The sequence below is a fragment of the Cryptomeria japonica genome, chromosome 3 (assembly GCF_030272615.1).
Source record: "Cryptomeria japonica chromosome 3, Sugi_1.0, whole genome shotgun sequence".
Classification (NCBI taxonomy): domain Eukaryota; kingdom Viridiplantae; phylum Streptophyta; class Pinopsida; order Cupressales; family Cupressaceae; genus Cryptomeria; species Cryptomeria japonica.
In genome coordinates this window covers 219,499,919-219,522,496 of record NC_081407.1, presented here as the reverse complement: position 1 = coordinate 219,522,496, position 22,578 = coordinate 219,499,919, and the positions used below count along the sequence as shown (strand labels likewise).

At 34.2% G+C, this 22,578-nt stretch overlaps 1 protein-coding gene across 1 annotated transcript; it reads right to left on the bottom strand.

The window, feature by feature from the left end:
* Nucleotides 1-3,874: 3,874 nt before the first annotated feature.
* On the bottom strand, nt 3,875-9,291 carry LOC131076021 (xylan glycosyltransferase MUCI21). The gene is made up of 3 exons (XM_058013040.2): nt 9,064-9,291; nt 8,844-8,969; nt 3,875-5,786 (listed from the first exon to the last, which is right to left on the bottom strand). Exons 1-3 carry the CDS (start codon nt 9,170-9,172, stop codon nt 4,555-4,557), a joined length of 1,467 nt encoding a protein of 488 aa, XP_057869023.2. The 5' UTR covers nt 9,173-9,291; the 3' UTR covers nt 3,875-4,554.
* Nucleotides 9,292-22,578: the final 13,287 nt, after the last annotated feature.

Below are 22,578 nucleotides of genomic sequence, written 5' to 3'. Positions count from 1 at the left end.
AATCTGCACCCTTTCTTTGCATACCCAAGCCATGCCCATGTGATTTGGGCTGACTCCCTTGCTGGGTTGCTAGGGTAAATGCCACAACACAACACTTTTCTTTATCTTTTCGTTTATTTTTTACTTCTAAATATTTTTCTTTCATTTTTTTCTTTTTATTTTATTTTCTTTCCTTCATTTTTAATTTATTTATAGTATAGTTTTTAGTTTGAACACTTAGGATTGTGACTAAGTCACATTGGTCAACAATCCTTGTATTACAATCTTCTTTATTCTCCACACCTTAAAAATTGATTATATAAAGATGTCCTTAAAAATTGATTATATAAAGATGTCCATTACAAGGATATTTAATGACAATATCGGCTTGCTATTGATGTTTCTCGTAGAATGTTTATTGGGCAGTGAGAATTTTAATCAACCATCATTTTAGAGTGAAACGAATGACTAGAGATCAAAGACATTTTTGGCAATTGATGGGGAAACTCATAGGAAGTTTACAAGGTGGGGTTAAAAGGCTTAAGGACTATTCTCGGGATAGGTTGTCTAGTCTACTTTTGTTGCTCCTTGACACCTATAATACCATTTCAATTCTCATAACCACATAACCACAAAATGTTAGTATCTAGTAAGTCCGAAAAATATAACATACATGTATAGATACAACCATGTAAATTAAAACAAACCATTTACTTCATAACTTTAATTCACTTAGCAAAGGTAAAAATTAATGATTAAAATGTTAAGTCTAGAGTCATAATAAGTAGGTCCATATAACATTAAAAAATATCAAACACAATAAAGTTAGGGTTTTCTCTTTATTTCAAATTACATTAAGACATCAAGCCTTTAATACAAAAAAGAGTGTATAAAATTTGTAGAGATGTGACACATTTGTGCATTAGAAGCCATTCATTATCACTTGCAACCCATCGATGGAGGTGAGGAGGCAAAAAGCCAAGAAAGTAGTGGATTTCTTGGAGCAAGCTATGGGTTTAAGAAACGACACTAACATAAAATGAATGACTTCTCTATTCATTGATAGTTTGAAAGAGGACAATTGTAATTAAGAAATTATAAAGAATTATAAGTAGATTATATATAAATTTAAGACTTTTTGTTAATTAACCATAGACATTAATATAGCTCTAGGATTTTCTCAACCTAGGAAACCGAAATGTATATTTATCATAGTATTTAATGAATAGGAAGCAGTCCCATGATTGTAATTATATAGAAAAAAAAGAAACTTCCTTTTTTATGCCAAAATTTTGTAAATACAGAAGAAGATCCATTTGGTTGAACACGTCGTCTATTTTTTATTCACACTATTTTAAGCTTCTCACTTTGTATACCTAAGCTAGAAAATTTCGTCAAAAAATTTCCACTAATTTCCACTAATCAAATCATGGATGAAAACCTTTGCAAGTACTTGCAGAACTTGTGAGTACTTCTGGGTCAAAAGTGCAGCAATTTACTTGCCCAAACACTCATCCTCGAGTTATGTATAAACTCATGGAAATTTTAATGGAAAACTCACGAAAAAAGTGCTCATGAAAAATTCATCCTCATTAGTGTAAAATGATTTTAGATTAAGATAAACTTTTTATGAGAGTTTTTTTGTTTGCTTTTGGGATGTGAAAAGATGATAGCGCATGACTAGGGCACGATGAGACTCGACATGATGGGAAATGCAATATCAGAAGGTTTTCTTTGCCTTTTACCTATACATACAATTAGACCATGATTAGTCCACAACTTTTATGCAGTTTTAAAATGTTTTAGAGAAGGGTAATATAGTTGTAGATAATTAGGTCTTGGCTAAGGTTGAATTTCAAGTGACCTGACCTACCTAGGCTAGTCCAATTACTTATTACCAATACTATTTTTTATTAACACTCAATACTAAGTGTTTTACCATTTAAGAAAAATTATAAGTTCAAATCATGTTGATGTGATTAGATACAATGGATGGGTTCATTAGTAGAAGAGCTATTTGATCCTAGAAAGAACTTTACAGTTATGAATCATGATTAAATAATATTTAATATTTTAATTACAAAAGCATGTGGTGTGCTCAGTGAACATAAATTCAATATATATGTTTGTTTTTGAAGAATATATTAAAAAATTACATCTTTTCAAATGTTGATAAATTTGTTGAGTTATTGTTGAGTTTTTCCCTAAGTTTTTAAATTCTTTAAGCTTGCTAAGTTATTGCTGAGTTCGAATTTTTCAACTATGAATCAAATAATGCATTATTATATTTGTTGTTAATTCTAGTTCAAAGAGCTACTTCACGGTAGCCACTTGCATTTGTGCCTTTTCCATTGAGGATTTGTTCACCTATAATTGACCTTTTCTTAATTTATAGTGGTCTATAATTTGAAAAAAATTCGATTTGACCACCGTGATATATATAAAATGACATTGTAAAGTAATTGGAGTTGAAAAAAATGAAAAAAACAAAATAATCATTAATTGATTGGTGTATTATAACATAATTGTTAAAGATTCAACTAGGGTAATTGGCATGTCTTTTTATACTTGCTCTCTCCCCTAACCCTTAAACAAACTCAAAGTGATACTGTAGGTTCTTATAAATTAATGATTGCATTATTCTCTTTCCTTGTCACTTGTTAAACCAAAAGAGGGTAGCATAGGCCTCATGGTTTAATAGATGTTTATACTTATTAAAATGGTTAAAAATATCAATTATGATTGATTACCTTGTTATGCTTCATTTGATTAGAATAACATGTAAAATAATGTCTCTTTTATCTTTTGGTCAATAACTTGAGAGGACGTGGCCTTTCCTCACATATAGAGCACCTTAAAGAAGCAACCATCATGGGATGGTTGACTCCCCTAAGCATATATGTGTTAATGCCATCCAATCCTAGGAATCTTCCATATTTTTGTATGCCATCCAATCCTAGGAATCTTCCATATTTTTGTAGAATGTGTTGCATGAGGAAGTGTGCCACCAAGCAATTTTACATTATCATTGCTATGTCCTTAATCTTGTAAGTGCATCGTGTTATGAGTAGTTAGCTTGTGGCTACCTCAACTCTTAACCAAGTTATATAATCATTATTAGTCTTATACAAGTACTTAAGTTATTCTAGGTGGCATTCAAACCATGAGAATGCTATATATAGAAAGTAGAGGATAGTTATTATCATCTTATTGAGTAAATAGTGTTCTTATTAAGATTATTGGATGTATCCCCCTTGAAGTGGATTAGAAGGTTGAATAAGACAATTTTAAAAAAAAAATATAGGTTATTTTTGGAAGCACGTCTCTCTAATTTTGAAGATCTGATTTTTTATTTTTGAAACTCTTTTCAAGGTCGTATTGAATCTTTTATAGTATAGATTTGAGGTCATTTGGATGAGATTTCAAGGAGTTATTTCAAATTTAGTGTCTCTACAAAATTTCCACTAAATTTGCCCTCAAAGCTACAAATTTAGTGGAAATTTAGTGGAAATTTTGTTTTTTAAGAGAATAGTCTCATCTTGTATGGTTTTGCTTTTAAAAGGTCAACAATAAAATTTCAATTTTCTGTAAAAAAAATAATAAATATAGAAAAATCTAAAAAACATGAAAGTCTAGGCTAGGGAGAGAAACCAAATAACTGCATTCCACATAAATTGAATCAAAGAATAGCATCAGAAATAGAAACTAATATAAGCATTCAATAAAATTTCAATTTTCTGTAGAAAAAATAATAAATATAGAAAAATCTAAAAAACATGAAAGTCTAGGCTAGGGAGAGAAACCAAATAATTGCATTCCACAGAAATTGAATCAAAGAATAGCATCAGAAATAGAAACTAATATAGGCATTCTAGACTGGTTCTATAATGCAATATTGGGCAGAAAAAATGGCAATTTGATTTATATTATGTTTTATTGTGCTGCTTGAAGTATAAATTGGCAGCAGACCACATATGTTCTTGAATGTTGCTCTGATGTCTAGGAACTTTCCTGCATATACCTGGAAAACTTCAATTTCCATACGTGCCTCTTCTCAAGGAGGAATTATTCTTAAATTGTACAATTTGAATGTCAACATCTCACATAATCTTTGCATCGGCCATCCTAAAATAGAAGCCTAAATGGATTTTAGGCAGTCTATCCACTAATGGCTGTGTCTGGGTTAAAAAAAGGAAATATGGCTCTTTTTAAGTTTTTGGCTTATATTAGTATCACAGAGTTTGAACAATAAAGAACTAGACTTCAAGGTAAACCCTCAAGAGGCTGCTAATCCGTTTCTGTTTACATATGCAATTTGAAAGTTGTGAATCATCTTCCAAAGAAACCAGAAACACATCATTGAGCTCTCATCGGGTTTAATCATTCCATGAAATTTCTCTGAACCATACATGGAATGCCATGAAAAGATCTGATGGAAATCAAGGCGGCACTAAAACCTACAGTCGCAACTCAGATCTTTATAACTGTCAGCCTCATTGCAAAAAAATGAGCAGCTATAGAAAAACCTGAAAATGGTGTCCAGCCATAACAGAGATATATCTATTAAAAGCTTACTTATTCTTTGTTTCCTTTCCTGTGCTGTTGCCGAATGAAATTCGTTGCTCTTTTTTTGGCATCCAGGAGAGTATTTTTGAATCGGGCCAAGTCCAAATGAACGTTTTGTGAATCAAGGTATATCTCTTTTGTTAATGACCACCCCTGCTTGATTATTGCTGTTGAATTGACTAAGACGGTGTCATCCTTCCCATATTTGTCACTTAAGCTACTTTCGTGGAGGCCTATTTTATACCCAATGTACTGAAACCCCATCCTCTCTGCAGGATCACCAAAGTAGGTCCGAGAAGCCCAATCAATCCCAAGTGGAATAATCTGAATGAGCACAGAACCTGGAGGCATGAAGAGAAAGTGTGTCAATGCTGCCCCATGCACTCCCATCAAAACATGACTTGAATTAAGAAGTCTGTATGTGTCCTTCAAGTCAGTGGTTGGAAGTGGCTTGCATAATGTGACATTGAATCCTATTTGCTTGGTCAACTTCACAACTTGGTTAAGGTTCTCTATCACCCGACTTCCTTCACGAACAAGTATCACAAGATTGGGCCTCCTCCTTTTGACTGGTTTTTTTTGAACATAGTGTGGAGTGTAAGCCCTGTCCAGCATTGCTCTAAAGTTGAGGTAAGTTTCTTTGTTTGGCATCAAAGTGGGATCAATTGTCATATCAGCATGGATAGACATACCAATTGTGACCTTTGGAAAGCAGTGATTCATAGTTTCATTGTCGAAGTTTATAACCCTGTATTTGGTCAGTTGATTCAGCACTTCATCATACTTGGTTAGCCACCAATTGTGACAATCAACATTGATGAGCACAACTTCTCTTTTCAGATGCTGTGATGTAATGTATAACGGGATAATACCATCATTGAACTCATGGAACACATTTCCTGTATATCCGCCAGTGCTAAACACAACAGCTGGGACTTTATGCTGGACATCACATTTCAACCAGGAATTTTTGTGGACTGCTTTACTCTCCAGAGTGACCTCACTCACTAATTCCATAATCTTGCTTTCCCATTTGCGTGGATAAGGCTTTATAGTCTCCCTTATTCCATGATTGCTCTCATTGACAGCATTCAACAGGAATAAACCTGATCTGGCATGCATTTGAATGTGCCCGAATGCTGAGCAAATGTCTGTTCGAGTATGAGAGCGATCACAGACAATTCCTTCCCCATCTGATTTGTAAACTCCTGGCATTTTAACTTTCCCTTCTTCTTGGTTTCCTGTTAAAAGTCCAAATGATAAGTTTCGTTATGTTCTTTGAAAATAAAATTTCTACATGAATACATAATAAAGTTGCAAATGAAGAAGATTATGCAAACCACAAACACTAAGGGGAATGCTCTATCAAATTCTAATGGTCATTAACCCCTGGTTACAAACACCTGTGTCAAAAAAGGACACAATACATTAAATTCATTGACTTGGATCATCAACCCATATATCCCTGAGGCCTGAAGAAACACAAAGGATTTGATATTAGGAAAACTAGTCCACCTGAAAGCACCGGTGATGCTGTTGGCATAAATTTTAAAAATATGCATGTTTAACCAATCTTTACATAATCCTATTAGCAATTATCCCTTGTATAGTGTGGATTTGTTAGCTCGTCTTCAAAGAAAAGCATTAGCGTGAAGTAATTTTTTAAAATTTGAGCTAGTGAGCCTTAGGACTCACATTCTAATCCATGCTTGTTATGACACCCATGTTTTGAGCTCAAGTGGCATGAGATCAGGCAATCTTTGTGACCGAGGAGAATACACCTGATGCTGGAGGGACAAACTCAGCCTTGCAAACTGTAAAATCCTAAAAGCCTCTGCATTCCCAATAAGAAAGATTTCCTTACCAAATTGAGAGTTGGCTCAAAAAAGCACGGGACTAGAATTTTTCTGTAGTCCAGAAAAATGTCTGGTGCTATCACATTTTTGTGTGAGACTAATAAAATGAATTTTCTGCCAAAATTAATCAAACTAAGTTTGTGCCTATAAACATGATCTGAGATGTTTCAAGACCATCCCTCATCTCATTTAAGAAGAATGAATTTCATTTACATTTTACTTCGACAGATGTGTCAAAGATATACTTGCTTAGACTTTGACTTAAATGTACCTCATATAAAATTGAAATAGCATGTCTTAGGATAGTGTGGATTTACTTCAGGTCATCACAATAAAGTTGACTCCAACCAATTTGGTCTTAGTTAGCACTCAACCAAAACATTAGAAATCTCAAAAAAAACTTTTATAAAACTCTGTAACTCATCTACGTAATTAAGGACAAAAAATTTCCAGTTCAAAATAGCAATTTGCAATATATTTCTGGATTTGGTTGTGTGCACTTTTTCCTCCATCAACATTTTGGATCACATGCCATGATCCATTATCAAGATGAAATAACAAGAGAGAATAAAGAAATGACGGATCATATAGTGTGATTTCTCTCTTCTCTTGCTATCTCTTCTATCATCTGTGGATCACACTCCATGATCCATCATCAGGATAAGAAAGAAAGAGAAGAGAGAAATCACACTCCATGATCCATCATTTTTCTCTTCTCTTGCTCTCGCATCCTGATGATGGATCATGGAGTGTGATCTAAAGATGATGGATGAGAGAGCAACAAAAGAGAAAAATGATTTCTCTTCTCTTACTATCTTATCTTGATGATGCATCATGAAGTGTGATTCAAAAACAAATTCTCTCTTCTCTTGCTATCTCATTTTGATGATGGATAATGGAGTGTGATCTAAAATGTTGACGGAGAAAAAAGTGGACATTCAAATCCAGAAATATATTGCAAACTAATAATCCATGCAATTTGATTTAGGAGTATATCTTAAGTGACAAACTGTATGTCCTCTCAGAAATCTTGGGAGGCATCTCCCAACAATTTCTTAAAATATTTTAACTTAATTTCAGTGAAACCATGACACATTCAGATTTGCATAAATGTTCATGAATACTGTAGCTGAAAGTATATTATCTTAAAAATTGCAGCCATTTAATAAATAAACTGGTGGAAATATCTTTGCCTACCAATGGTAAGATGTCATTCCTAACTTCCTAACACTGGTCAAGTGTCTAAACTTTGAGTGTAAACAACTGTTTGGATTCATGACCTAGGTGTATCTGTCTCTCCCTCCTCACCCACTCTGCTATCTCTTGCATGCTAGACCTAAATTGATGCTTTGGTACTCTAGATCCAAAGGCCACAAGGCAACTTTTCACCTCAAATCCTTAAGGCTGTAAAATAAATGGTTAAGTGCTTTCCTTCATCCATTTCATAGGTCACACAAATACCACCTACCACCTGCAATTGGTGCTCTTCTAATAAAGAGGACACTTATCTGCAAGTGATGGATTCTTCTAAGAGAGAGGAGACTTAAAAATCAATATGTAAGTCAACATTACAAGAAGACGTATACAAACTATAATGGCACAATGTTAAAGGACTTTTGTGGAGAACTAGAAATCAAGATTAAGGGAACATTTCAAGAAAACTTTTATAAATTGTTATGGGCCATGACAAAATGCCATTGGATTTTTGTGGAAATCAAGATGTAACACAAAATTTCAAGAACCCTAACCCCTCAGCCTATGGGTGTTTGAAGACATTTAGGAAAGAATTGACATTGTTTGTCAAAGATAACTCCACAAGTATGAACAAAGATGTTAAGTAATAGCTGTTTGTGACAAAAGCGCATGTGTTTGCCATGCTAAGCGAGAATACTCCTTTCCTATCGAATTAATTCTAAAAGACAGATTTTTGAATCAATATCTCTTGGGATAAAGGCACATATGTAGCTGTCCTGGCCTGTTCAGGAATATCTATCCCCTACAATCTGTTTGTCAGATGAATACGGGTTTTGTGCTCCTTGGAGCAATACATATAAATTTCTCTAAAACAAAAAATAAAATTGATATAAAAAATACATCGTTATGTCCATAATGTCACTGTTTCTTCCAATCAATGATTTGCATAAATAGCAAAGGGCATTGTTGGGGTTAGGTTTCGAAGCAGGGTCTGTTAAAGAAAGTGAACCACACCAGGCCTGTAACAAGGAGCCTACAAAAAGGCCAGCAAATTCCCAAGTTGGACCCAGCTGGTCCATGCCATAATGGTAAACCGGTACTATTTTTGCTCTTACGAGAGCTATCAACGGGGAACCCCAACAAATTAACAAAATGGAAATAAAATTTCAAGCTACCAGGTGATTTAATTAAAAACTCATATTTATTCAAAATTTTCTTTCAAAAAAAATAGTCCATAAAGTAGCATACCAGAATCTTCGGTGGAATATTGATGCGACATTGATGAATTCGGGCCATCTCTGGGCGAAATTGCTTCCAGAGGCTCTTCCATACTCTTCAGTTCCTCACTCGGCAGCATTGTGCGTGCAGTTATGTCTGCATGGAAAAGGGAAAAAAACAATAAATTTATGGCAATGCCATAACTGAGAATTAAGATCCTGAAAAGAAATTAGCAGCAAAAGACACTCACACTTAACATGTACAGGGAGAGCGGCCTTCTGAAGAAAGAGCATAACACAGCCAGTGGCCAGAACGGCCACTGTCAGCAGCAATCGCCTGGCCGACATTCTTTTTTTCATGTTGTGCGATTTGAACTCTATACCTGTTTGAAGTTCAGTCGGTCGGAATTTTAATACTTTTCACGAATCGTAGGAAATCTTGGCGTCGGACAGGAGCATTGTATATGTTGCCGCTTTCCTTAGTCTCGACTTCTGTATGGAGACATGAGTTGGAGCATTCTTAAAGTCAGTGACGTGGCAGTTGCACATTTGGCCACGTGGAAAGTTCAGTTTGCCGAATCTAAAAACCAGGAACTGTTCACGCCGCATATAGCGAAACAGTTAGAAGGGGGAAGGTGGTGGACGTTGACGTGCAACAGAACTCATTTATTCGATTAAATTATATATATATATATATATATTATTAAATATTAAATATTTTGGTAATTTTTTTGAATGGAAATTTATGACCTAGTCTAATCATATGCGCAGTTCGTGATAACTTTTAATGTCCTCAAACTAAATTGATGTGTATTGTTTGTTGCCCTTCATCATATTTTCAAAGTACCATGGAAGTTGTTTGTTTGTTTGTTATTTTCATTTGTTCAGCAGTCCCTCTCTTGGAGAGACCTTTCTTTTACGTTTTTTAACTGATTTATAAAAAATATATATTTGGAGATGCGATGCAAAATATGAAACATGAGTACCTACTATGAATTGTAGAATTTGTGATTTTTTAAAGGTAGATAATTATGGGTTTTTTAAAATTTCTCATTGGTGGAGAAGAATTTTTTTGGGTATTATCAATAAAGAAAAATATGGGGAATTTAAAAATAGGGTTTAAAATGAAATGGTTATAAACACGTGTTAAAGGGTGCTCATGAATATGAGTTACATCATCTATCAAACATTGTGATTTCATTCTTTCAATATGTAATAGATGACTATTTTTAGAAGATATGTATTTCTTTATTATGCATGAAATTTTACAATTTTGGGTTGTTTCTATTCACAATGCGATTTTACTTTCATTAATATTTTGTAGGGTTTTGAATATAAGATCTGATGCTCTGCAAAAAGGATTAGAAAAATCTGTAGTATGCCAACACACACAAGAAACACAAGAAACAAACGGTTAGTGTTAACAACCAAAGATTATTCTAAACAGGCATATCAAGAGAGACACTATAAGCAAAATAGAACATTTAACAATGAAAACAAATGCAACAAGGCATCTCCAAATGCCTTCCACCATGCTTGTAGCTCCTCCTCCCTTGTTCCTCTCCTCTCCAAGTTTCCAAATGAGTGTAGCTCTCAGCAGTTTTTTGCACTATGGATGTCTTATGGAGATTCAAGATTGAAATGTTTTAAACTATGTTATGCAAGTGTAAAACAAAGCTAACTATGAGATATTATGAAAAGAACTAAGATTAATTTTAGTCCAAAATGACAATATAAGTGATTATGCTAAAATTCTCTCTAAAATTGACTATAAGTTAAATGCATACAAGTTTTCAAGATCTGGATTATGAAGAAATGAGCTCTATTTATAGGTAAAATGGAGCAATGGAGGGTTGAGATTGAGCAGTCTCAACAAGGGTCGGGATTGAAGGGCTTAAGATCCATGTGAGGACTTTCAATCCAATCTCAGGATGACAAATGTCAACAAGAGATGAGTTGAGAGGAGAGGGAATAAGCATTAAATGCTTGACATGACTTGAGGGTTAACTTGAGAGGTAGGGTTAATGTTGAGTTGAGTGAATAAATTCATTATTCAAAGAATAATGTCTTTATCCAATGGATAAACTCTTGTGCAAGAGTTAGTGAGGATAACCATGGTCAAAACAATAAATGTTTGAGAAGACACATGGGTTAAATGAGGGTTGAGTTCAGAGGTAAAGTCTCTAACCATGTGGGTGAGCTGAGTTTACCATTAATGGTCATGTAAGAGCCATAAGTGGTTTGGAAGACTTTAGAGGTTAGCTTGTTGGGCACATAAAGCATTAAATGTTTTTCAAAGACTTTGGAGTCTTTGAGAAGTGACTCCAAGTTGCTTAGGAATGTGACAATATTTAGGGGATGGATTAGACTAATTAGGAATGGTTAGAAAGTGATTAGAAGGATCTAGAAGGGGATATAGGATTGCAAGTGGATTTGATGGGTGAGGGAAAATAGGATTTTAATTAAAATAAAATTAATTTATTTCAACTTGTGGTTGCAACTTGCATTTGTAGGAGAATGCAAGTGGGAGGGATTAAATGATTTGAATAAATTATTATTTATTGAAAAGAGGAAAGGGGATTAAATTAAATAAATAGGATTTATTCATTTAATTGATTGTGAATTTGGTTTAATGAATTAATTAAAATAAATTGAATAATTTAATAGGAGAATGATTGAAGATGAATTAATTAAATGTTAATTTAATTAATTGTTGGCTAGTGGGTTTATTAATCAAATAAATAGTAAATATTCATTTAATTAAAATGGACAGATTTATGTGACTACAAGATCTATAGATTAGATTAAGTGTAGAGCCTTTTTGGGATGATTTGGGTCATCATGAAAATGTTTGTTTTTTATAATGTGTGTAACTTTTTTTTTTTTCTATTTCGATGTTTAATTTTTAGTTTCCTACTCTTTTTTTCTTTTTGAAAACTTTTCTTTTCTCCTTTATGAAGACTTGTTTTTTTTATAAAGTATGTGTGTACATCTAGTGTTTGGGCTTGTGGCCATCACGAAGATGGATGCATTTCCCATCTCTACTTTTAATTTCTTAGTATTGAGATTCAATGTACATACATTGTCATCCCTTGTTTTTAATTTTTTAGTGTTAAGATTTGGTGTGTCAAGTTGTTTGTGCCATTTGCAAGATATTGTATGTTTGCCATTAAAATTTAGGGCAATAGAGATTTATTGTAAAATTGAATGTTCAATTCTCTTCTCCAAACACAATTAATTGGAGTTTTGTATTTTCATTATCACCTATAGACCTTCTATTGGAGAATCCACTTACCAAGGATTCTTTCTCTTGTGATTAAGTACCAATAATAAGAATTAATTGGGAAGCATTGGGGATTTTTTTTTTACAGAAACAAGTACCTATTTCGCTTCAAGTGCCCGAGGCAACAATCAAAATGAGTACCCATTTTCCTTCGAGATCTTGACAAAATAGGTACCCATTAGTAATGAGTACCCGTTTAGCGATAGGTACTCGTGTACATCAAATGAGTACCCCTTCTTGATAACTATTTATTTATTTTAAATCTCCAAAATCATTTTTCCTAGTGATTGATAGAGACAATGACTGGGTCAATGGGTACCCAATTTTGTACTGCTACCATCCATCTGCCACCTTCTCCTGCCAACCTCGTCAAGTAGCTTACACCTCCAGATGTGTTTCTTACTATTTTTTATGTATTTTTTGCTTCATTTGAGTTTACATTAAGATAATAGGGTTTATCGTTTTTTATTTTAATTTTTAGTTTTTTAATTTAATGATTTATAAATAAAATTGATAATGAAGTAATGTACATTGTGAACCCTAAACAACACAAAATAGTAAATAGTGAACTCTAAACAACACAAAATTGTAAACCCTAAGCAACACAAAATCATAAACACAATATCTAAATGCATCTCTTTCTTTAGGCATGATCCAACCATCAACATCAATTGGTGGAAATAATTGAAGCACATCCTTAGGCCTTATCTCTACATTCCTATGTCTTCAATAATTAATATCACTTGTAACCATATTAGTTTGAATAAGTGGCACCACTCATCTAGTTGGCCCATAACACATTTCAATGAACTATACCACATTAGAGAATGGCATATGGGTTTGTTACTACTCTCTATCACTTATTCTAAAGGGTAACAAGCACTTTTCTTTTCTAATTTAAACTCACAAAAGGTAAAAATTTAAATAAGACATTCTTAATTATTCCCAACTATTATTGTTTATGTTGAATTTAAATCTATTTGTTAACCCTAAAGAGATCGAACCAAACTCTAGATCTACAAACTAATTCACTACAACATCAATGAAGAATCTATCAAACATGCAAATACTAATGAAATCAAACAAAGTATACCTTTCACATGTTGAATAGGCTTGTCTCTATTATTCTCCTATCCTCCATGTTCTTGCATTGATGATGTTGCTCTCAGATTTGTGTTGCAATTGCATAAGAGCTCAAAGAAGAATGGATGCAGTTGTGATGATGTCAAATAGATTGATTTTGGTATGCTCAAATGATTGTGTTATGAAAAATGAGGGGAGGAAGCCTATTTTATAGTGATTATCCTAAGAATGGAGGGTTTAGATTAAGAGGTAAAAAGGTGAATGGCCAGGATCAAATAGATTTTTTTTTTTTTTTTTAATGGTAAGTGCTATTTATTTTGAGGATAGCTCCCTATATTGGTTCAAAGAAATATACATCATGGATACTCTTTACATATCATATGGTCCCAACATATACATATAATAATTCTACTTAATTTTGCTCTCTATCTATCTTAATCAAGACCATCTACCACCTAGAGTCCAAGACCTAATACCACGACTGCCAAATAATACATTTTGTTGCCTTGGTGTCGGGTTCTAGAACCAGTATTGCTTCTGCCACAACATTCTCATTCACTTCTCTAACAAACCCACCAATTTCTTGAATACATATCTCTCGACTCCAAATTATCACCAACGGGCACAACACTACTTCGTATATGAAGCCATCACACCAATTTCTTCCCAAACCCTGTGATATATCTACCAAGCACACAACGACTTCATATACATCCTCATCTGCATCAAATAAACTCCTACATTGGTTGTCCAAAGACTCTTCACAGTTTTGGCAACTAAGGCCGAAGTGATGCACCATTATGTCCCCCTCTGCTCCTAAATATTTCTACTCTTTATTCTTCCCTGCGTGTGTTCGAGCATTCCTCCTCCCCTTTTCTAGCCGAGCCACTTCTAGATGATTATGGGTAATACATCATTGAGGAGTTGAATAACTCTGTTCGAGGGGCGATAGGTCTCTTCGAGATCCTTACAAATCTTATGAGATCTTTTTAAGTACCCAAAGTCCATCCCTTGTATGCCTAATGTGAGCGCCACATATGTACATTACTTCAGCTTCCATGTCCATTGTACAAAGGCCAAGATCAAATAGATGTTTAGTGTCCTAAATTGTACTCTCTTACAATTTTGTCCTCACTTAGGCCTCACTTTGGTGTTCCATCCTCTAAGGCCTTATTGAAGCACTAATTCTACTCACACCCTTCATTCATGTCACCTTTTCACATTTTCACAAGTTTGACCCTCTTGACTGAGATCCTAACTTTCAAGACCAAGGCTAAGACCATGGTGCCCATGCCCTAGGCCTAATTAGGACCAGGGTGTATATGCCCTAGGCTCCTCAAACGGGCCCCAAATTGGCCTTTTTCAACAATCAAATTCTGAGAGGGGGAAATTAGATCCCACGTCGGCTTAGGTAAAAAATTTAATTCAATTTTCAACAAGTATAAAAGGAGGTCTACCCCTCTCATTTGAAATCTAACCTCATTCAAGATCTCAATTACACTCTAGCAAATTCAAGTGAGCAAGCAATCAGTCTTCTATCAAGCATTGGAGCAGAAGTGAAGTCAACATTCAAGAATTGGAGATGGCATTCATGTTCTATGTTCTATGAAGGTAATCTACATGAAATCCTAATCTCGTGTGAAGATAGAGAAAACTTCACTAAAGGTATATCATTAGTGTTTCATTCATTTTCAGTCTTTCCCTCAAAAGGAAAGTATTTTATTGTAGTACTTCATTTTCATTTTCAATTCAATTTCATGATTAATTCCAAAACAAGAGTTTGACCTAAGCAAACCCCTATTCCCAACAATATCCTCCTTCTTTCTGTGTGTAGGAAACAGGTACAAAGCTTTTTTCGGGAGGATCAACAATATTCACAGAGACAAATAGGTTCAACTTTCAATTGCGAGAAATTTGGAGGACCAAAGCGAAGTGATACTACCTAGTCCTGAAAAATTAGGTCGAACTTCTGGGAATAGATCTGAATCATCTTCTTCTGCTCAGATCCAGGTTGGTCTCTTCGTACGACATCTGTAGCTTACTATATCTATCAAATTGCTTCAATAATTCACTATCTTGCCCTAATCTTTACCAATTCAATTTGAGGAGGAAAGAGCCCCATCTAGGAGGCTTGGAATATGATCATAATCTAGATCTATTAGATTCCTCTCCTCCTCAATGTAATTGGGTTAATTAGGTCATTAAATGGTTTTATTATCTTAATTTAACCCTAACCCTAATTTTCCCACTATTACATTTTAGCGAACCCAACTTCTTACACCTTAATTTTTGATTTGTGATCTTAGATTTGATTGTTTATGCATTTTCAAATTCAAATTTACACTTGTAAGTTTTATTTCCAATTGAATTACATAAATTTAGAGGTTAAATTCACAAAAACCCTAATTTATAATTCTAAAATTGAACTTGTGGGTTGCCTAATTTGGATTCATTGTCTTAGATCTAATTGTTTATGGATTTTAAAATTCAAATTTGCACTCATAGATCTCATTTTCAATTGAATTACATAAATTTAGAAGTTAAATTCACAAAAACCCTAATTTATAATTATAAAATTGAACTTGTGGGTTCCCTAATTTGGATTCATTGTCTCATATCTAATTGTTTATGCATTTTAAAATTCAAGTTTTCACTCATAGATCTCATTTTCAATTGAATTACATAAATTTAGAGGTTAAATTCACAAAAGCCCTAATTTATAATTCTAAAATTGAACTTGTGGGTAGCCTATTTTGAATTCATTGTCTCATACTTTGAATTCTTTTGTGGGTTGCATATTTTTTCAAATCTATTTTTAGATCTGATCCTTATAATATGTTATGCTATGATTTAGAGGCATTTATCTTTCAAATTCACAAATCAAGTTGCTTAATTAATTGGTTAATCAATCACTTTTATAAAATTTTACATTGTTTAATCACAATTTTAAATTTGTGCATTCAAATTTCCCTCCTTTATACATGAGTTTTGTTATCACTATTGAAAAATTTATTTGTCATACTCCTGCATTCACTTGATCTATGACCATACTTATTGCAATTAAAACACTGACCGGAGAAAGATGGACCATTCTGATTCATTATATTTTTGCATTGACTAGCCTTATGACCAAATTTATTGCAAAAAAAGAAGTGACCATTGAACTTTTAAGCATGAGGTTGCCTTACCAGAGACCTTTTAGCTTTGTTTTTCTGATTTTCTCACTTAGGATTGCTTTGACCAGATCCAGAGCTTTCACCTTTCTCAAATCCAAGACCTCGCTTGTCATCTTCACTCTTCTAGCTTCCAAGCATTTCATCAAGATTAACTGAGTTAATCTTGAATTTCTCCTTGTACTCATTTTTAGTAGCAAGTTAATCCCTAAGAATGATAATCTACCTTTCAAGCTCTTGCTCATTGTTCTTGGATTGTAGTAGTTCAAGCTTCAACTGATCATTCTCACAATTAAGTCTGTAGCATTTATCAAATATATCTTTCAGGGACTAATTAAGATTCTCTTCATTCTTCTTCCTTCCTTCAATCTCCTTGGTCAACTTCACCACTATAGATTCCATCTCATGCTTTGAGATAACATTATCTCCTATAATCTTTTCACATTCTTCTAGACCTTCTCATTCAAGGCTTCATCATTCATGCTTTGACTTTCTTTCTACTTTAGCTGATCAACAAGTTCCTTTCTCTTTTCCTTGGACTTATTTAATTGCTCCTTTAATGACTGGATGAAATTCTCGGCATCCTTAAGATTCGCTTGCAAGTTTGAAACTTCAGCTTTGTACTGATCAAGATCATCTAGTGCCAATAGAAGTTCTGAAATCCATTGCACCACCTTCCTGGATCCTCCTCAAGCTGTTAGACAAGTCTTCTGAGTAACTAGGCTCTGATACCAATTGTTGGAATCAAGGAGCACTAAGAGGGGGGTGAATCAGTGTTCCACAAATTTTAACTTTATTAATCCATTCGTTCAACCAATTAATACATTAAGCCAAAAGAAAGATGCAGGAACATAAAGCAATCAACCACAACACCATAACACAAAGATATTATATGTGTAAAACCCGGTCAAGGGAAAAACCACGGTGGGGATGAGACCCACAAATGAGTATACTCATATATAATGTTTTACAATCGAATGCACATTCATTTAGGCACACTGCCTAGAGCTCACTGCTCAAAACAACAAAGGGCAACTACCCTAGGAAGACTCATTGTCTTACAAATTAATTACAACACGTAACTGAAGTATATGAACTAAATAATGGCATCTACAAATGTCTGATTGTAGTTTCGATTAAGCACATTACACCAACTATTCATACTTTGCCTTATATTGCCCTGCTCCAATGTTCTGCTCTAATTTGGAGCATAAATCTATACTCTACGCACATGCAACTATGCACAGTCTATCACCAACACTTTTCAAATTCACCACACACACTAGAATGATCAAATACATCACACACACACACACACACACACACACACACACACACACACACACACATATATATATATCCACAACAAGATATTAGATCATCCACATGTCGGTTTTAAGACCACTTAGCATATTATGAAACATGTACACACTATCAGTTGAATCCAAACCAAAATACCAATGTGGACCAAAAAAATTGTCCACACGCTACCACAACATTCAGAATAAACACTTGGACCACAAAAAAATCACCAAAATCGATCCACATAATCCGCATAAGGATTGTCCACACAAGACTATTGTACTACACTGATAGATTGAGAAATGATATACCAGATCTTCTAACTTGCAGAATAATTATCACTAGAGGCTAAAATCATGGAATAAGATAATCCAGATGTCTATCAAGCTTCCCTTAGCTTTGCAACACAAATTATTCACCTAAAATGGAATACCAATCAAGATACTGTACCCTGTCAGATGCTCTGTTCTAACTGTTGGACTTAATCAAATCTTCATTCTAACTTTCGGTAGGATCAAATCACATACTACGGACAGGATAACTGACTTTTGTTTTCATCAATGACAACACTATATGATTTGTGCAGTGTCCCTTGCCAACACTCTCTACCTCTCCATTTCACTCTCTCATCTCTCTCCCAAAGTCTAGAACTATCTCTCTACCTCTCTCTCACATTCTTAACTCTCTAATCTCTATCTCCCCTCTCTACACACATCCACTCACTGCCTATCTACCTTTATCTCTCTATATATACATTTATATCTCCCTCTACATACCTCTCTCTCTCTACACACATCCACTCTCTCACTCTCTCTCTCTCTCTCTCTCTCTCTCTCTCTCTCTCTCTCTCTCTCTCTCTCTCTACTTTTATCTCCCTTATATCCCCTTTTTCTACCTCTCTATCTCACTCTCTCATCTCTCTTCCAAAATCTAGACCCGTCTTTGTACCTCTCTCTCACAAAATCTAGACCCGTCTTTGTACCTCTCTCTCACATCCTATATCTCTACTTTATGTCTCCTATCTCTCCACATACCTCCCCTCACTCCCTACCTAACTATATTTCTCTACATATACCTCTATCTCTCTCTACATACCTTCTCTCTTTCTCCCTACCAACTTCTCTCTCTCTCTCTCTCTCTCTCTCTCTCTCTCTCTCTCTCTCTCTCTCTCTCTCTCTCTCTCTCTCTCTCTTTGTATAGTGCCCCTCCCTAATTCATCTTGTCTATTTTGCATTAATAGATCATATTAATATAGCTTAGTTTACTTTATGTTGATTTGATGGTATCTTGATCGATACTTATGACTCTATTTATGTTTTGATTCTTATGGTGGATGTTTTGATGACTCTTCTGCTATCTTAGATGGTATCATTGATGCTAGGACTCTACGTGGATTTATGATTACTCGATATGACTTATTATGTTTTGGAGCTTCATATGGTTGATGATGTTAGACATGCTTTATGACATATGATACTTGATGGTTTTAATGGATGATAGTACATACAATCACCTTGATGGATTGATTTATATGATTCATGAATATATATATGTGATCATTGATCATATGGATTATTTGATTTATGATGACACTTACCCTATTTCATGACGATGATTTTATGTGATGTCTTGTTATCCTATTGTGTGACTATCTTTGTGAGTAGAGACGATGCCATATCACTCATTGCGAGCAGGATATGTCATCATGATTCTCTATCACTTGTATGTTTATTGTGAGGTATATATATTGTATATGTCTATTGGCTTTTGATGCAGGTTTGCAGGTACCAAACATTGACTCCACTTGGCTTCACAAGTCTGAGTGTGTCCTATCCCAATGGCAAGTTGTCGAAGATGACATAGCTTCCCTCACACACTCTAGGTCTAAGATGTGTACCTTGTTAGTTTATCTTGATGTGTTTTCCTTGGTTGATTCCCCTTTAGGGTCAACTAAGAGATGTGGTGTATTGGTTGAGTCTCTTCCACCTTGTTTCGTAGGTCATGAGGTCAAATCTCTCCGGCTTCTTATTTTGATCAGTCGTGGCTTGATTATTGGCTTTATTCCATGATTGGATTATTTATTTTAATTAAGTAGTTAATTTATTTTATTTCATTTATTGATATTTAATTGAGCTTTATTTATTGTTGAAGATGACTTTTATTTACCTACTGCTTTTAATTTAATTATTTATTTGGGCTCTATTTATTTTATTTTATTTTATTTATTTATTTATGTTGATATTGATAATGATAATTAATTATAAATCATTATATGAGAATCATTTAATAAAGTATGGGTAAATAATATTTTTTTTACCTACCGTTTAATTTTGAGGAAATATTTGTATTTCCCAATTAATTGTCATATCTATACTAAGTAATTGAATTTGATTTATTTCTACCTACCTTTATTTTTGATTGGTCAGCTTGATTGGGTTGGTAAGAAATATATATTTATATTATGCCTTTTTCGAACTTTGTAAAGGTAAGTAAGATATATAGTTTTTTGGGAATTTTTCTATTGGTCGAGAAAACTATAGTCTTAAATTTAATTTTCTATTTATTTGGCTTGTTGGTCTGTGCACAAGTTAATCATCTGGCAAATCATTTCAAGAGGATTTTGGAATTGAATTTGGAATTTGGATTGAGATTTGGATTTTGGAAGGCTTGGCATTTTCAGATTTCTTCTTCAATTTTGGTTTTGCGAATTGCAAGTTAGTGGCTCTTACTTCTACATTTTCTTTCCAGAAAAGCTTGTCTTCCCCATGAATGCAATTCTTGAATTTTATTTTCTCTTGGAGTTTGATTTGATTATGGAAATGATCTTCCTTAGTGGATTTCAGTTTATTGTGCAAATTTGGAATGGGGAAAGTTTAGTTTTGGGCTTCCTATTTTCATTGGGATTGTTGTGTTTCTTTGTGACTACTATGTGGAAGTGTGGATCTTTCCTTTCACTTGTTTTAGATGTCTTTGGACCTTGTCCATCTTATTTGAGTTCCTTCTTATTGATTGTTACTTTCCTCCCTCTCTCCTCTATGGTTTTAGCTCCTATTTCTCAGTTTATGCTCAGTGGGAGATGGATTTTCTTCTGCATCTTTTTACCAGGAATCATGAGATAAATATGTTGATTGTATATGATGATATTTTGATGTTTCAGACCTCCTGTGTTTGGTATGAGGGTTTTTTTATACCCCTAAGTCTTCTTGAGACCCCTCCTAAGTCATATGCCTTTGTAATGAACTAATCTCTGCACTTTTACCAGAAACACCATGGAAACACTCAAAAACTGTTGGCAATTGACACTCATTCAGTTTCTTATGTTGTCATTGATGGCAACATTGGCAACATATTTTGGTTCACTGGCATCCAACAGACACTTCACCGACATCAAGGATTTCAAGGTAACCGACAAACTAGGTACCGATATGGGAAGCCGACATCACTTGGAGATCCAGCAAAGGGTAGTATCAGACAAAGAATTTTATAATTCATATGTATTTGTAATGAGACGACATGCATTATCATTTTGTATGCAAGCCGATATATGGCATAAATGTTTGTAAGGGGATATAAGTCAGTCTATTATGTCATTTAAGATATAGCATTCATGATAGGATCTAAAATGCGAAGTTTATGTATGCAAGATCATTTATATGTGAAAGCAATATTCTATAATAATATGTAGATGATTTCTAAGGTACTCATAGGGTGTATGTTATTCCGGCAAGGGTTTAGGGTTTAAGAACCGGAACAGTCAGAGCCTTAACCAAAACTCAATCAAGCATAACAGATGCATTATATGAGTTCAGTTTTGCAATTTTGTATCAGAAAGTGATTGTAGTCAGTGAGACTCTTGGTGATGAGCAGTGTGCAAGCCCCTATTATATGTAATATCTCTTCATATGGTTAGTGAAATAATATTGTGGGTCACAAATCCCACTGTGGTTTTTCCTCATTGAGGTTTTCCACTTATAAACTCTTTGTGTTATGGTGTTCATTTATGTGATTGCATTATTTGTTTCAGCTATATGTATTTATGTTTACCAGTTGATGAATGAATGTTTTGATAAGGCTAAAATATTATACTCTAGTAGAACACTAATTCACCCCCCCCTCTTAGTGTTCTTGGATTCCAACAATTGGTATCAGAGCTTTGTACCTTAGAGGAAGCCTAACAACTTGAGGGAGATCCTGAATCCGGAATCCATGGAGATGTGTTTAAGGAAGCAGCTTGAAGTTGCTCTTGAAGATTTTGAAGCTAAAAAAGTTAAGAACATAAACCTAGAAGATGAACTTAGATCTGCAAAAGAATTCATTATCGCTCTGTAAGAAAAGATATCAAATGCTCAAGCCAAAAGGAAGGAACTATGGGAGAAATTGCAAGATCAAGATGATGAAGAAAAGGACACTCTAAAGAACCTATGTCAGAAGTTGAGTCAAGAAAATGAAGTTATGAAGAACGAAACACAAGCCCTAACTATGGGGATGGCAAAAGAAATTGAAGACAAAAAGAAAAAGGAGGAAGACCTTGCTAGATGACCGAAGGACATATCTAAAGAATGCATCAGGTTAGCTCATAAAAATGATGTGTTGAGAACAAAATTAGCGCAATTCCAAAATAATGAACAAGAACTTGAAAGATAGATGACAATCCTAAGAGATGATCTGACTATTGCAAATGAGTATAAGGACAAATTCAAGGCTAGTTCAGCACAGCTTAATGAATTATTGGAGAGCCAAAGGCAGAATAAAGACTCCCGAGGACTTGGATTTGAACAAGGTCAGAGCTCCGACACTGCAAATGAAGATCAGACATCCGGTAAGGAGAATGATCAGAACAATCGGAACCAGAGGACACCAGTAAGGCAGTTCAATGCTCACAAATTTAATGGTAGATGTTTTATTTGCAATAAATTTGGCCATAT

Coding starts and splice junctions, on each gene's coding strand:
- LOC131076021 (XM_058013040.2), bottom strand. CDS start 9,172: ATGAAAAAAAGAATGTCGGCCAGGCGATTGCTGCTGACAGTGGCCGTT. Junction 8,970..9,063: donor TCTCCCTGTACATGTTAAGT/GTGAGTGTCTTT, acceptor TTTTCCATGCAG/ACATAACTGCACGCACAATG. Junction 5,787..8,843: donor ATATTCCACCGAAGATTCTG/GTATGCTACTTT, acceptor GACTTTTAACAG/GAAACCAAGAAGAAGGGAAA.